The sequence below is a fragment of the Syngnathus typhle genome, linkage group LG4 (assembly GCF_033458585.1).
Source record: "Syngnathus typhle isolate RoL2023-S1 ecotype Sweden linkage group LG4, RoL_Styp_1.0, whole genome shotgun sequence".
Lineage (NCBI taxonomy): Eukaryota > Metazoa > Chordata > Actinopteri > Syngnathiformes > Syngnathidae > Syngnathus > Syngnathus typhle.
The window spans coordinates 17,657,958-17,672,433 of NC_083741.1; the positions used below are offsets into that span (position 1 = coordinate 17,657,958).

At 39.9% G+C, this 14,476-nt stretch overlaps 1 protein-coding gene across 5 annotated transcripts in view; it reads left to right on the top strand.

The window, feature by feature from the left end:
• LOC133153175 (MAM domain-containing glycosylphosphatidylinositol anchor protein 1) overlaps positions 1-14,476 on the top strand; it is a 96,752-nt gene that overhangs the window by 27,176 nt on the left and 55,100 nt on the right. For all 5 annotated transcript variants that reach the window (XM_061277269.1, XM_061277272.1, XM_061277268.1 and 2 more), the window contains one exon: positions 1,080-1,219. In XM_061277269.1, coding sequence (XP_061133253.1) covers positions 1,080-1,219 — 140 coding nt within the window. The remainder of the gene's footprint in view (positions 1-1,079; positions 1,220-14,476) is intronic.

The following is a 14,476-nucleotide window of genomic DNA, read 5'->3' on the forward strand; positions in this document are numbered from 1 at the left end:
ATGCCGAGACTCTAAATTCTGAGAGCATGATCATGTGTACACAGTGCATGCTAAGCTTTACCCTCCCTCCTACACTAACAGCTACGAAACTGCCCTTCTAACAAGGAATCCAACCTCTGGGTTCTGCTGTGTAATCATCAGGGAAGTCCTTGAACCAAACAGCTACTTATAAAAAACAAAACAAGACCCACTTGTCAATTAAAGAGGTTTTTTTTCTTGGTTTTTGTGTTTCGACGGTTTCCCAGTTAGAAAAGCGGAAGCATGAACTCAAATGTTGAACTTGAGATGAGCTGTGACATTACCTGACACGATTTGAACTTGTGAGGTGAACAGGCCGCCCACTCACACGCTGTCTGTTCAGTGCTAACAATTGTTGAACACTGTGTGGATTTGTTCTCCGCGGGAATCGATTCTAATCACATCATTGTGCTGTCCCGACCCCCGCGACTCTCCCGAGGGTTTAACGCTCCTCTCTGGCCTTTTTCCCTCCTCGCCCGCTGGTTTGCTACGTCTGCCCCCCCCACCCCCTCCGCTCTTCTGTCTCCCATCGTCACAGGGGGAGTGAGGACAGTTGATGCTAATTGCTCACAAGCCAAGGCTCTTCATAGGTCACTGCGAGCCTTTGGGGGATACATTAGTCATGAATTCCATTTAAAAATCACCATGCACAGGAATGTACGTGTTGCATAGCTGAGGAAAAAAAAACGATTTTGGATCTGTTTGAATATTTGTGATATTTATGTCAGACAACAAATATTGTATTATTACAAATCATTTTCTTTGCATGTCTCTGCCATTACCATGGTGATGCCAATTCATCTCCTTTGGTGTTCACATTACCTCACACTGCCTACACAGCTCGCACTGATCGTCCTAATGGTAGTAATCAGAGCAGTGCATAAAAATACCTTGAAATTTTGATTCAATTTTTGGGTGTTTTCTACGTGTATTGATAAAGTATCCAGATAAAGTTCCTGACCTTTATCGCGCTTCCGAGATTTGACAGATTACATAATCTGCTTTTTCTCCCCCCTTCTTCTTATGGTCTGTCTGTCTCGCCACCTGTGCACGCACCAAAGCTCCTGCCAACGCCCAGATTGTGCACTCGGGTGCCGCGTGCAACGTCAAGGACGATAACATCAGTGAGAGGATCTACACCATCAAAGAGGGAGACACTCTTGTGCTTCAATGCATCGTGAAAGGACACCCAAGACCGCAGGTGAGATTTTGCATCTGCTTCTTGTTTGGGATGGTTACACACATTGCCTGTCTTCTTGGGAGGCCTTCTAATAATAAGTAAGGGTTTCAAATTTCGGCAAATGGTTTCCATTAAGAATTACAGTAATGGTTGAGGACCGATGAGGACTTTGCTTTTGTTAGGATGCATTAGCACCTTGTGTAGCTTTAGGGACAAACATCACCTCGGAGATATGAGCAAACTGGTTGTTGCGGAGACATTAATGCCCCAGTCTGGATGGAATTCTCATATTTATTTTGAATTTATCGGCGCGTCCCTAGCTCCTTTTTCCATCCCTTTTGGTTTTCACGTGCTCAATGCAACCACAAAGCATTTCCATTCGTCATCCTCTGTGTTTGTACACAACCAAAAGCAGTTGAGACAAAAGCGAATTCCTCCGACAAGATTCTTTCCATTCACTTTGTCGCTTGACTTGAAACGTGCCCTGCACTTTTTAAAGCCAATCTGGCGAGAAGTGAAGAAGAACAAATGAATTTACGCAGCGGCTTTATGGGTCGCACATGCTGGCTTCTTTCCCGGGATGGCTCTCAGTAGAGACTGCAGTAAACGTTACAAGCACAACAAAACACCCACTTATAATTCCCCTCGTTCTTGTACGCCTTTGGGATTCGTATTCTTTATATGGATTAATGGAATACAAAAATGTGATTCTTTTGACTACTTGCATGATTCGGAAAGTGGAAAATAGACCCAAACCTAAAATCAAGAACCTCAGAAAATTTGAATATCACGTAAGGCCAATCAAAAACGATCAATGTGGCATAGAGGCGACCAGCCTGCGGCCTTGCAGGTGTACTGGAAACCCAGGTTGCTTTGTTAGCTGCCTTCGGGTAGTCTGCATTGTTGGGTCGACGCAGTGTCTCTCATCTTCCTCTTGACAGCACCTCATAGATTTTCCTTGGAGCTCAGGTCAGCAGTTTCTTGGCCAATCAAACACAGTAACGCCCATTGAAGCCGCCTTTGGCATCTGTGATCAAGTTCTGTAACAAAATTAAGATCAGATCAAGTCAGCTTTAAAGCAGAAAGAAGCATGAAGGTCTGGAAACCACTTTAAAGTTTGCATTTGATTTGGAAATCAAGGTGTTAGACTCTGGAGAAAAAGTGGAGAAGCACAGAATCCACATGGATTGATGTTCACAGTGAAGTTTTCACAGTTATGAAAGATAAAAAAAGCCAAGGCAAAAGAAAAACTCTATGGTGTCCTTCTTTGCCTACATTCATCTATCGTCATCTCACATGTGATTCTGAACATAAGAAAAATACTACCGTAAATTCCGGACTATAAGCCGCACCGGACTATAAACCGCACCAGCTAAAATTGGGGGATATTTTAGTTTTTTTCCTATATAAGCCGCACCGGACTATAATCCGCACGTGCACACGCGTCTTGACGCAGGTCACCTAGCGTGCATTCCTACTAAAGCTCATAATAGTCACAAGCAACACAGCCAGAATAAGCAGCAGCCATAGTAGTGTTTCAAAATAGTATTTTTTTTTTTTTTTTTTTCTTCAAGATACCGCAGTGTATAAAAGTGATCAAGTCATCACAAAAATCACGAAAAAAATCCCTATATAAGCCGCACCTGACTATAAACCGCAGGGTTCAAAATTTTGGAAAAAAGTCGCGGCTTATAGTCCGGAATTTACGGTAGATGGAATTTTTTGTCGGAAAACCGCGATGTTCTCGACCTCTTTAAAGTACGTCATACTAACATCCTCTGATGAAGCAGGAAACTCTTTCACACATATATGACTCAGCAACACAACAATTAACACCCTCAGACACACTGCCCCCGGCAACAGATGACTTTCTAATCCATCCCAAAAAGTGTTGCTTGAATGCCGATTTTTGTCACAGCCTTTTCTTTCCTAAGGGAATTCTAATTGGAAAAGATTTGTTTGGTGTTCCCTCTCTGGAGCAAACAGACTTCAAAATGTTAGTGTGTGAGATTTATCTATTTTTTTTAGAAACTGCCCTCAGGTTTAAACGCCTCCTGCCACGGTGCGTGCTACACGCGTCGACTAAGTTTAGTGAAGAATCTGTGAAAATTGCCTCGTGACAAACAAACCACTGGTGTTAAAAGGGGAAGAAAACAATAACAACCTGCTTTTCTGGGGGCCAAATTAAGACCAAGAGCAAATAGATGTTGGAAACATCTGGTGTCCTGTGGTGAACTCTGGGCTGTAAGGGTGTGTGTGTGTGTGTGCGTGTGAGTGGAGTTTACAGAAGGATTGTGTGCTTTGTGTGGGTGTGTGTTAGGTGAGAAAAGCTCGTGAGGTGTTCCTCACGGGTGCATGTCCACTAGCATCACATCAACATAAATAAAACAGTGCTTGCGTGTTTACTCCTTGTTCTTCTTCTGTTTGTGTTTATATGTACAAAGTGCGTGCACTACAGGCCCTCTTGCTTTCTTCAATTTCGTAAGATTTATTTCGCTTTTCGAAGAGCGGGAATAATAACTATTGTGAGAACAAAAAGGGAAAACACACAGGTTTATTTCCTTGGAGGTGTAGAGAGATGGAAGGAAATTTGCTATCAGTTGTGTAGAATTGTAGTGTGGTTTTGGTAATGCGGGGGAACTCCAAAAGATCCATTTTATATGATTTGGAGCAAATATGTCTCATAAGTAAAAAAAATAAAAATAAAAAATCCTTCAGATTTAAACAAAAATGTGCTGCTAACCATAGAACAGGAAGTCACTGCATAGATAGAAATCTGGCTGCTCTGGAAAATATGAATAAGGACAATTCATTGAATAAGATTTCAAACACATGAAAATAAATCTGACCACAATTTTATACAACACACAATGGCCTTTGCAAGATATAATATCACTCTAGCTTGAAAAAGAAAAAAAGATATTACTCCCTTCTTAAGGTATTTTAAACCAGTTAATACTTTTCTACTTTATTTTTGTTTTTTTTAGTACATACGTAAGCCACTATAAATTTTGCAGTTTCGCACCACACTAAAAATCTGCCTTTACAAAGAAAATGCTCAATTTCGATGATGGATGAATTGAACAATATGACCATTATTGTCGTCGTTGTTCGCAATAGTGCAGAACTGCTCTGCATCATCATGACAGCTTTTTATTTTGGTATATATGCGCATCACTACAAGCCTTACATTGTTTATGCATGCACGGATATGTTTCCAGACAGGGAAACCTTGGGGGTAGCGAAAATGAAACCGGATGATTAAATTTTCCACATATAAGCTGATAAAACAATATCGGGAGTTAATGTACTGTAACCACGGGGGAGAAGAATAGACGTTTTTATTATTGCTTTTATAACTGCATTTAGTTTCTTGTTCTCACAATGTGTAAAATCCAGCGTGAAGCCAAGTAAGGTGCAAACAGCTTGTTAATTTCACACGTGTGTCACGAAGAGCAATTTCTGATACTTGATGATAATATGAAAACAAGCACACGCGTGGATGAAAAAGCGTACGACTGGGAAAGATTAGACGGTTGGGGCAATATAGCTGAAATTGAATGATGCAAGATTACAGGAGGAACAAGGAAAGGAGCAAAAAGGAGTCATAAATGTGATGAGGGGAAGCAAAGCTAGATAGTATATGCTATTTTGTATTACTACTTGCTGTAGAATATATAGAACCAGAAAACACGACATCTTCACTTGATCACTTTGGCACAGGGTACAGAAAATGGACAAAAAAAATGAAATCAAGCAAATTATTTTTTTTAAATATTCTGACATCTTTCAAAAATATTTTTAATGCTATTTTTATTAATCAAATAATATTCAAGTTGTGTAATATATTTTTAATTCAGTTTTTAATTATTTTGTGGAGCCAGTAGACCTTTTCCAAATATTTTTGAATTTTTACAAATATATATAACTTTTGGAGTAGAACTAAAAAAGTCATGGTAGAATTCACAGTCTTGAGTTGACTCCACACACATCAGCAGTAAATATAACTTTTTCTATAGTCATTTTTTCCAGTGAGTATTTGACGGATCATTACCATCTCTTGCATTATACAGTGTGTTGCACCTTGACACCCACAAGACAACTTTTATCCATTTTACAACACATAGAATAGTGCGTAACGCCTATAGAGAAGAAACTTGTAAAATAGAAGTGATGAGTAGTTGTGCTGACCTCTGCGCCAGTGTTGTGTGTAGGATAAGCATACTGCAACGTTCTCCGTTGTCTCCCTTTGGGCATACTGCCTTTCCATTGCACTCCATCAGCTGTATTGATCATGTGATCCGTGTCACCTGAGCCCCTGCCTTCTTACTTCTTCTTCTTTTCCTTTTCTTCTTCTGGCTACAGTCGCTTATGGAATATTTCCCCAAATAAACAATTCATACTTGCTCTCAATAGCGCAATACAATACATGTATTAATTGTTTTTTTTTATTTTTTTAAATATTTTTAGCTGAAGATGTGAAATAACTTGGAACATCTAAGTATAAAAATGCATAAGTGTTTAGAAATTAGTAATTGTTTGTTAGGTTTTAGTCTTGTTCCAGTCTTTTATTGGCCAAAGGGGATTTTCCGTAAATACTGAATGAGTCTAGTGCTGATCAACCTCATCAATATGATAAGGCGAAACAGTTGATAAAAGTGCAATGACTAATAGCACTTAATTCTATCATTAAATTGTGTTAATCTACTTAAACAATTTCCAAATTATTTGTAATGGTGTACTAGCTAGTTGACTTGAATATTTATTGTACAATTTAGTGCAAAAAGTATCTAAGAACGGGGAAAAAAACATTTATCTTAAAACCATTGAAAGCTTACAAAAATTGTATAAATAATACAATGAAAGGATGCACCAAATGAAAAAGAATAAAACAATTTTTGCAGTCAACAAGCACAAAAGTTACATAAAGTTGAGCTTGTGATGTCTTTTTCTCCTCCTTTTAGCAGAAGTTTGGATTGGCCTGTGGCTGCTCAAAGTCTACTCTGGCTGCTTTATTATTTATGACTGCATTCCAGTTTATCAAGAGCGTCCTCATAATTCTCTCTGTATGCAGGCATCAGAGAGACAATACACCAAGAAATTTGTGCCGACAACATTGAAATCCATTTATTGATGAGAGGCCATGCGTTGTAGTTAATTTATTAGATAAGTGGTTTTATTTCATTCCAGAATCTTTTATCCATATTCTTGGGCTTTAGAATAGCAAATTGCCTTGTGTAATGGCTTCATTTACCATCATAAGATGTCCTGATTGAGAGTCTTTTTTTGTGCTTTTTCAATCAATGCCTATTTCTATTTGCTTGTACTCTTCCCTCAGAGGGAGGCTCCCATTTAGGCAGGTGAGGCCGCTTGGGTCAGAATGAGGCTGATTGAGGATTTGTCCAGTCCTTTATCAGGGGTGATTGTTTACCTTTGCCCGAGCTGGATGGGATTGAAAAGAGAACTCACCCACAGAGCAATCTGATCATTTCTCATTTTGGTCTCACATCTTTTTGTTTCACGTACTATCTTACTTTAAACTTCGGTTGATTGCCTCATGCTCTTCTCCGTCTCTCCCCATATTAGGTTGAGGGATTTTTTTTTAACATTTTGGACCACTTTTGTTCTTTTAGAAGAGTTCCTCTCACTTTTCTCTCTGTGCTTCACTTGAGGCAAACTGCAACAGTCAATATATCAAGTCATGACATCACTGCTCACTTAAGTGTCATTGACGGCAACAAAGAAACAAAAAAAAAGAGAATGTCAGGGATGGTGAAATGCAAAAAAGAAAGACAGAATGAAAAGGGAAAAAACAAAGGCATGACGGATTAGTTAAAAGGCAGACAAGAAAGATTGATGACTGAAAGGGAGCAGCAAAGCTTACTTGATGATGCTAAAGTAACCAAAGAAAAAAGCAACAGAAGGTAAGGTAGAATGGAGGAAAAGAAAGATGGGAGATGAAAAGCAGCAGGCTCCAATGAATCTCAGGAGGTGGAAAGAGATGGATGGAGGACGGGAAGACGGAGCTGCCGAAGAGGTCATGGCCAGAAAGAGTGATGAAAAAACAAACCATGTAGGAAAGAAGAAATGCTGTAGTAGGGGGAAAAAAAGAGGAAAAACACCCAAGGTCAACACAGAGGTGATTTTTGCATCACTTAAGTCAACTCTCTGGCCTGTTAGTTAACTAAACGTTCTAGTCGCACTCAGCAACCTCACACTCATGCACACACACACTGAGACACTTACTCACATCACCTCTTCAAGAACACAATAGGACAGTAAATGGCTTTTCTGAAAGTGATTCCTAGCCACTTTATTATTTATTCATGGTTCTGCTGGTCACTGCAACCTTGAGCTGTGGAGCTAACCATAAAAGAGTGAAGTGGCGAGGCAGAGGAGGTTTGGAATGTGGGTTTGGATTTCCGTCCTTGAGGGGTGAGTGGAGGGCGATCGATGGCGAGGACGAAGGCGGGCTGATCGGGTGGCAGCGTGAGGCTGCGCGGCTGCTGAGTGGCCACATGACTTGGACACAGACAAGGTCATAAGCTTGACCTTTGACTGGATGCTGGGGTGGACAAAGAGATGATGAGGCATGGAGATAATAACAGTTGACATTAAAGAGGCTTTCACAAGACTGAGGAATAAAGTTTTGGAACTAAGTGCTAATATTGAAGAATTCCGACCCGCTCCATGTTCTATACTGCCCCCTGTTGGCCAAGGCTCAAAGACAAAGAGGAGCAGCACTATGTCCATTGAGCTGAGGGAAAAATACGACTCCTGTGGGTTATGTTGGGTAGAGGAAGTTGTGCCCCATCTCTCATGTTTCTAGAAAAGAACATCATCATAGTGTCGCATTTATCCTATTAGTTTAATTAAATGGTGAATGACCTGCTGATGTGTTACAATGATGTCACGCTATTTTTGTAGCAAAGGAAGCTATCACCAGGCCATAGTGGAAATGCAAGCCTGGTCAGAATGCATTGATCTGAACCTAACTGAACCTGACTCCTTAGCGGCTATGCAGACGCGAAGCTATAATTAACAAGTTTTAAAAGACTTAAGTGCTTGTGATGAATCATGCGCAGTGTAAAGGACTAATAAGCCGGGGGAAGGAGCCAAGTTGAGAAGGTGGGCTGGCAAAAGAAAATTCCAAATATCTTCACCATTGCGTGTTCGACCTCAGATGATTTATTTCAAACTCGTGAACTGGGAAACATACATTTGTGACGTCAATGGAAAAAAATGATCTGCCAGGGTTCTCTGCTTCCAAGAGCTGGCTAAGGTGGAACATCTCCTGCATGTTTTGGACACAAAAAGCTTGTTCACAATTGCTCGGGATTTATTTGTGAGAGTTCACCATTATTGAGCTTAATTGGACCCATTTAGGTTTGTGGACAAAGTCTTTTTTCCTCAGTCAATTACACGAATTCTGCCTCTTGTTTGTCTTCTTTTAGGAACTTTACATTTGCTTGGAGTTTAGATAATAATGTGTTTCAACTCGGTGACCAATGCTGTTCTTATGTGCTTTGTTCCAAGTATGATCATTAAATATATTCGTTACAAATATGACGCCAGCTGCCATTCTAGTCGATAGACCTTGTGAACTCTACTATTCTGACTTCAAAATCTCTACACAGATATATTTTTTCCCATCAATTTTGATCTCTAACGCCGAGATGCAGTTATTTATTTTCCTCAAGCTTCCAGTCTCTGTATTATTATTATAGGGGGATTTTAAAAGACAAAATTTGCACTGCATCTACTTTATAAATATACTTTTTTTTTTTAAATGTCACACTTCATGTTGAATTGACAGATAGCGAGCACAACTTCTTAAAATGTGTTGGTGAAGGTGTTAAAGAATGAGTTGCAACGCCTTGGCAACTCTATCGCTAACTCCTTGATACACAGAGGCAAAAATAAAATGAAGTTGATTTTGAAGAAATAAAAATAAATGATTAAGTGAAAAGACATCACCACAAATGCAAGAAAGTCGGCTACCGTGGTAACACACTTTGCACAGAGGGCTCTCTCTAAGGTTAAAATAAAGATGTCATGAATGTTGATGCTGCAAAGTTAAAAAAAACAAAAAACTGGCTTTTTTTTGTAGGTGGTACATTGAGGCCAAACATGAACGGCATTTTAAAATTACAGAAAGTCTCCATTGTCGAAAAAGTGCATTCACCAGCTGTCAACTTTGTCTGCCCATCCATCCATCCATCCATCCATCCATCCATCCATCCATCCATCCATCCATCCATCCATCCATCCATCCATCCATCCATCCATCCATCCATCCAAATATCTGGCATATTTACAAATACAAAGAAAATTAAATCGTAACAATAAATCGTAATAATTGCAATTTAATTCAAGTTGGCAATCCGCTGTAAAGACATTCCACCATCCTTAAAACCTGATGATTCCACTGCTTCCTGTAATGTTATCACAGCTTGGGAATCATATTACTCTGGCGAAATGACCAATGGAGTCATTCATATCGTATGACAAGGTTAAAGAGAAGGAAGGCGTGTTCAATATCAATGAGTCAGTTTTATTGAGCGCTGTGCAGCCCCACCTCTACTCCTACATGGCAAAGTTGTATTACTCTCTTTAAAAGATGGATTTGAGAGTATATGCATTTATCATTTCATAAATGGTAAAGTTCAAGCTGATCTTGGACCAATCAGCATCCTCTAGAAACAGATAGATAGATAGATAGATAGATAGATAGATAGATAGATAGATAGATAGATAGATAGATAGATAGATAGATAGATAGATAGATAGATAGATAGATAGATAGATAGATAGATAGATAGATAGATAGATAGATAGATAGATAGATAGATAGATAGATACTTTCACTGGCCTTGATTGAAGTCCAGTTTGGCCACTCCCACAGTGGTGCACACCTCCCTCTTGTAGATCTCCTGACCCCACGCTCAACTCTAACCCGCCGCCACTGAGAATTTACATGGAGAATTGAACCCTCCTTTGTCACTCATCTTCGTCAACAACCGCCTGAACGTGTATCCGCTGAATCCACAACTCTTCGTTCATTCAATGCAATTTATTGCAGTATATCTTCGACGACTTGCGATTGTGTTCATTTGCCGCTCTCATACTTCACTCGGAGAAGATTATGCAGCCTCTGTGCTTTTATACGGTCTGTGCATTTCTAAGGCTCTGTGTGTGTGTGTTTCTGTATCTGTGTGTGGTTGTGCGCTGGCGCCAAGTAGTATTCCCTGATAACAGGATTACCATCTTAAGCCTATTCACGGTGAGTGAGCCAGCTGGATGGATAAAGCAGTGTATCGTTGACTCCGCTGGCGTTACATCAACAAATGCATAAAAAGGAGTAGACAACGAGCATAGCAAAGCTCATCATGGGTTAGTGAGGGGGAGGAGAAAGGATTAGAAACTTTTTAACACACAAAGAAACCACAGTGCTACTGAGGGCTGGTGCTTTGAAAGATGCCAGACAAGGAACAGATTCAAGTCTCACATTGCTTAATTTCAAATGTTGCATAACACCTAACATATGCATGAAATGTTGACTGGTACTTTGAAAGATGTCAGACAAGGAACAGATTCAAGTCTCACATTGCTTAATTTCAAATGTTACATAACACTGAACATATGCATGAAAAGTCGACAGGGATCATTCCAAAAAAAAACAACCAGTCAAACTGGAAATTGGATCCACATTAAGATAAGGAATCGACTGGTCAGCTGTGAATTTGCTTTTTGATCCTGGTTTTGATCCATTATTTGATCTGGATAGCAATTATTTGCTAGATTATCGACTTTTAATTAAGCTGTCAGATATGTAAATACAGTATCTAATCCGATTAAATGATGTTTAAGCCTTTCGACCCCTGTGGACCCCTTTGACTTTGTGGATATAGCCTTGACTTGACACCTTGCATAGAAGCATGGACCATGTCAGCATTGTAATGGAGCAAATATGAATTTTTTAGTTGATGTGTCTGGGAAATTTCCTGTCTGATGGCTGTTTTGTAACTTTGAGCCTTAACAATTTTATGTTCCCAAAATACACTTTTTTGTGACAACCTTTTAATGGGAAAAAACATTTCAGTATTTCAGTATCTTTTTTTGTTTTGTGATGCCTCAAACTGTAAAAAAAAAAAAACATGACTGAGAAAGGCCTTTTGAAGGCCAAATAAAAATTTAATTATATCTCTACAACTAAGAGACCCGTTATGACCCCATCGCTGAATCACTGGATGACTCGAGCATGGCTTGAAATAATGTTGACAATTTTTGTGACACTGATTGTGACACACTCTCTGTTTACACAACAAACTGTTTTTTTTCCCTTATGGCCGACGATCTGAGAGTCTCCAAAATTTTACCTTCTACTCAAATCCAAAAGTGATGGATCTGTTGCAAGGGTTTGTTAGTGGTAATTAGTGGTTTAAAATGTTTTACATAAAATACCCTCTTCCACATCGACCCTTTGAAAATCATACTTGACGAATATATTCGTTGAGGGCGGTAAAAATCTGGATTCCATCGGACAAATATAAACATTCACGGCAGTGAATGAGCTGAACAAGCACGTGAAAGCCCCTAACGACAGCTACACTGCAGCAAACATCAATTGTCCTTTCGACTTCTTTTTGCGTGAGAATTTCCAAGTCACTGAGACAGCTAGCAAGTGATGTCAAAGCCATGTTTGCTTTCCTTTTCTGCACTCCAGTCAATGCAGTTCATTGCTTAGGCCTCTGGTGTTGTTTAGTTGTGCTGACAGCTTACACTTTAGACAGCGGGCCAAAGAAGTCTGACAGCAGCTGGGTGAAATCTGCTGGATCCTGTTGTGATGTGTCACTCTGATGAGAGAAGCGAGCGGCTCTCAGACAGATCAGCAGGCAAGAAGCTGTGCGTGTGTGTGTGTTTTTCGGAGCATGGCCCGAAAGATATTTTTACATGTAAGGACAGAATGTCACAAGGATTCAGAGATTGAGACAGACATCTAAAGATGATAAAAGGTATGTTCCAGAGGCTAATACAGACGAAAAAAATGAAATATGAGAAGCCATACTTATACGGAGACTAGGGGTGTCCAAACTTTTTACTCCAAAGGCCACATACAGCAAAAAATAAAGATGTATGGGCCACTGTGGCATTCTTTGTTCAACATCAAGCAATTATAATCCATAGTTTATAAGAGCTACCCGGAATAAACGGACATCTTTAAAACTGTGTCTACTCGAGGACTGTGATAAATCATGAATGTGCATGATATGTTCACGTATCAGACCTTGACAATAAAGTGAAGAAAAAAAATATTGATTTTATATCTTACAAGCTATATTGTCAGTTAAAATACTAGCGCATATAAAGTCAGCCCACGATGCATCATGTGAAATATTATGGTTGCTCTTCAAATGTACATTATTCAACGTGCTGCCAGTAATGACCGCACAAAATATGACCGCTAATGGGAATTTTACATGCCTGCTACTTTAATGTATTTCTTATAAGCGCACTCTGATTGTGGCCATAATGGAGCCACCTTCCCATAAAAACAGTCAAACCCTCACAAAGAAATCGAATACTGACACTACTGTTTTCGCAGAAGTCCAGAATGGATTCCTCACACTATCTTTATCTTCGCCTTGAATTAAGGGAAAATAAAAAATCACACAGAGCCAGGTTGGGTGTGTCAGGATGTTGCTCCAGCAGAGTGAGGTTCTTCCGGGCCTGGAAGTGGACGTTTTTATGAGGACGCGGGTTGTTGTGGTAAAGTAGCTGCCAAAATGAACAGAATGAAGCAAAGATGTCTTAATTCAGACTGTCATCCAAATGTTGTACTACAAAAAGTATTTCCTCATTTCCGCAGCATCTGATGTTCCTCTTTTGAAATTGAAACATATCTACAAGTGACAGCATGACACAGCTGAACTCAAACTGCATTTTATGTCGAGTCATTTCCCAGGGGAACTGCACATGACACCCTAAAAGGAAAAAAAAGGGAGGCTCTCAACAAATGTAAATGTGGTTGTCTATCGGGATGTGCGGCATTCAAATGAAATGTATTTCAAGTCAAGATCTAATACAAATTGAGAGTTGGACTTTGCTGTAAAAGAAGACTTTGGAAGAAAGAAGCTGCCAGACATTGAAGAGATGAAGGGGGGGGGGGGAGCATTGGAAGATATTCACACGGCTCCATCCTCAAGAGACTTACACACACACACACACACACACACTGAAGAAAGCAAGTAAGGAGCGCACATGCAGGTGATGGCATTCAGCTGCCGGTGTCACAGGCTGACAAAATCTCCCCTCTCGGCTGCCTGTCATCTGCATCACCTTCAAGATCTCTTTTATTCACATTATCACCTTACCACTCGGCTGTATTTTCAATTCAGCCACCTCCCCAGTGAAGGAACTTTTTCTCTGCCCGTCACACAGTTGACAGCTGCGTTTTTTAGATACTATACAGTCGAGCACGCTTTTTGATTCCTGCTCTTTCTTGCACATACACACATAAAAGATCCTATACACACAGGCCCTTTAACTCAAAAGACCTCCACTACACGTTCGGCTCATTGTCTACATCTACCATGTACTTTATTTTTTAATTCTTGTTGATTTTTTTTCTCCATTCATTCATTTACATCCGGCTTGTTAACAACACTCCTCACTTTGGTATGTCAAATTTAAAATTTTCATTTTTTACTTTAACACTTTGCCTTTCACAAAGTGACACACATGCACACTCAGGGTAAATGACAAATGGAGTCAGCAAAGCATGGCCAAGCAGTTTGGGTCATTGCTCACCTTGACCAGTTGGATCAATGGCAGAGTGCCTGATCTAAATCCCTCCTACAAACAGAGCTGAATAAACAGACACACAGTTTTTGCATGGGCCCCTGATAATCCACTAATCCATATGGCGCAAGTTTTTTTAACACACACACTAATACACACACACACACTGTACATGCAGTGACTTTTACCCATTATCCTCTTTGACCTCCTCAACAGAACATGGCTGATAACCACGAAGGTTGATAACTGATAGAGGAGTTAATAGGGATTAATGGGATGCACACACAAACACACAGTAAGAATAAAAGTCACCCAGGCTGAGTTTACAGGCTGTTGGGTATCTGAGTGGATATTTGTGCAGTGGGTTAGTGGAAGGAATGCTTCGTTTCTCCTCATGGTGTAATTCGAGCGTGAAAAGCCTTTTAGAGTTGGTCTCCATTGCTGAATGGTCCTAGATGAGCGTCATGGACGCCACAA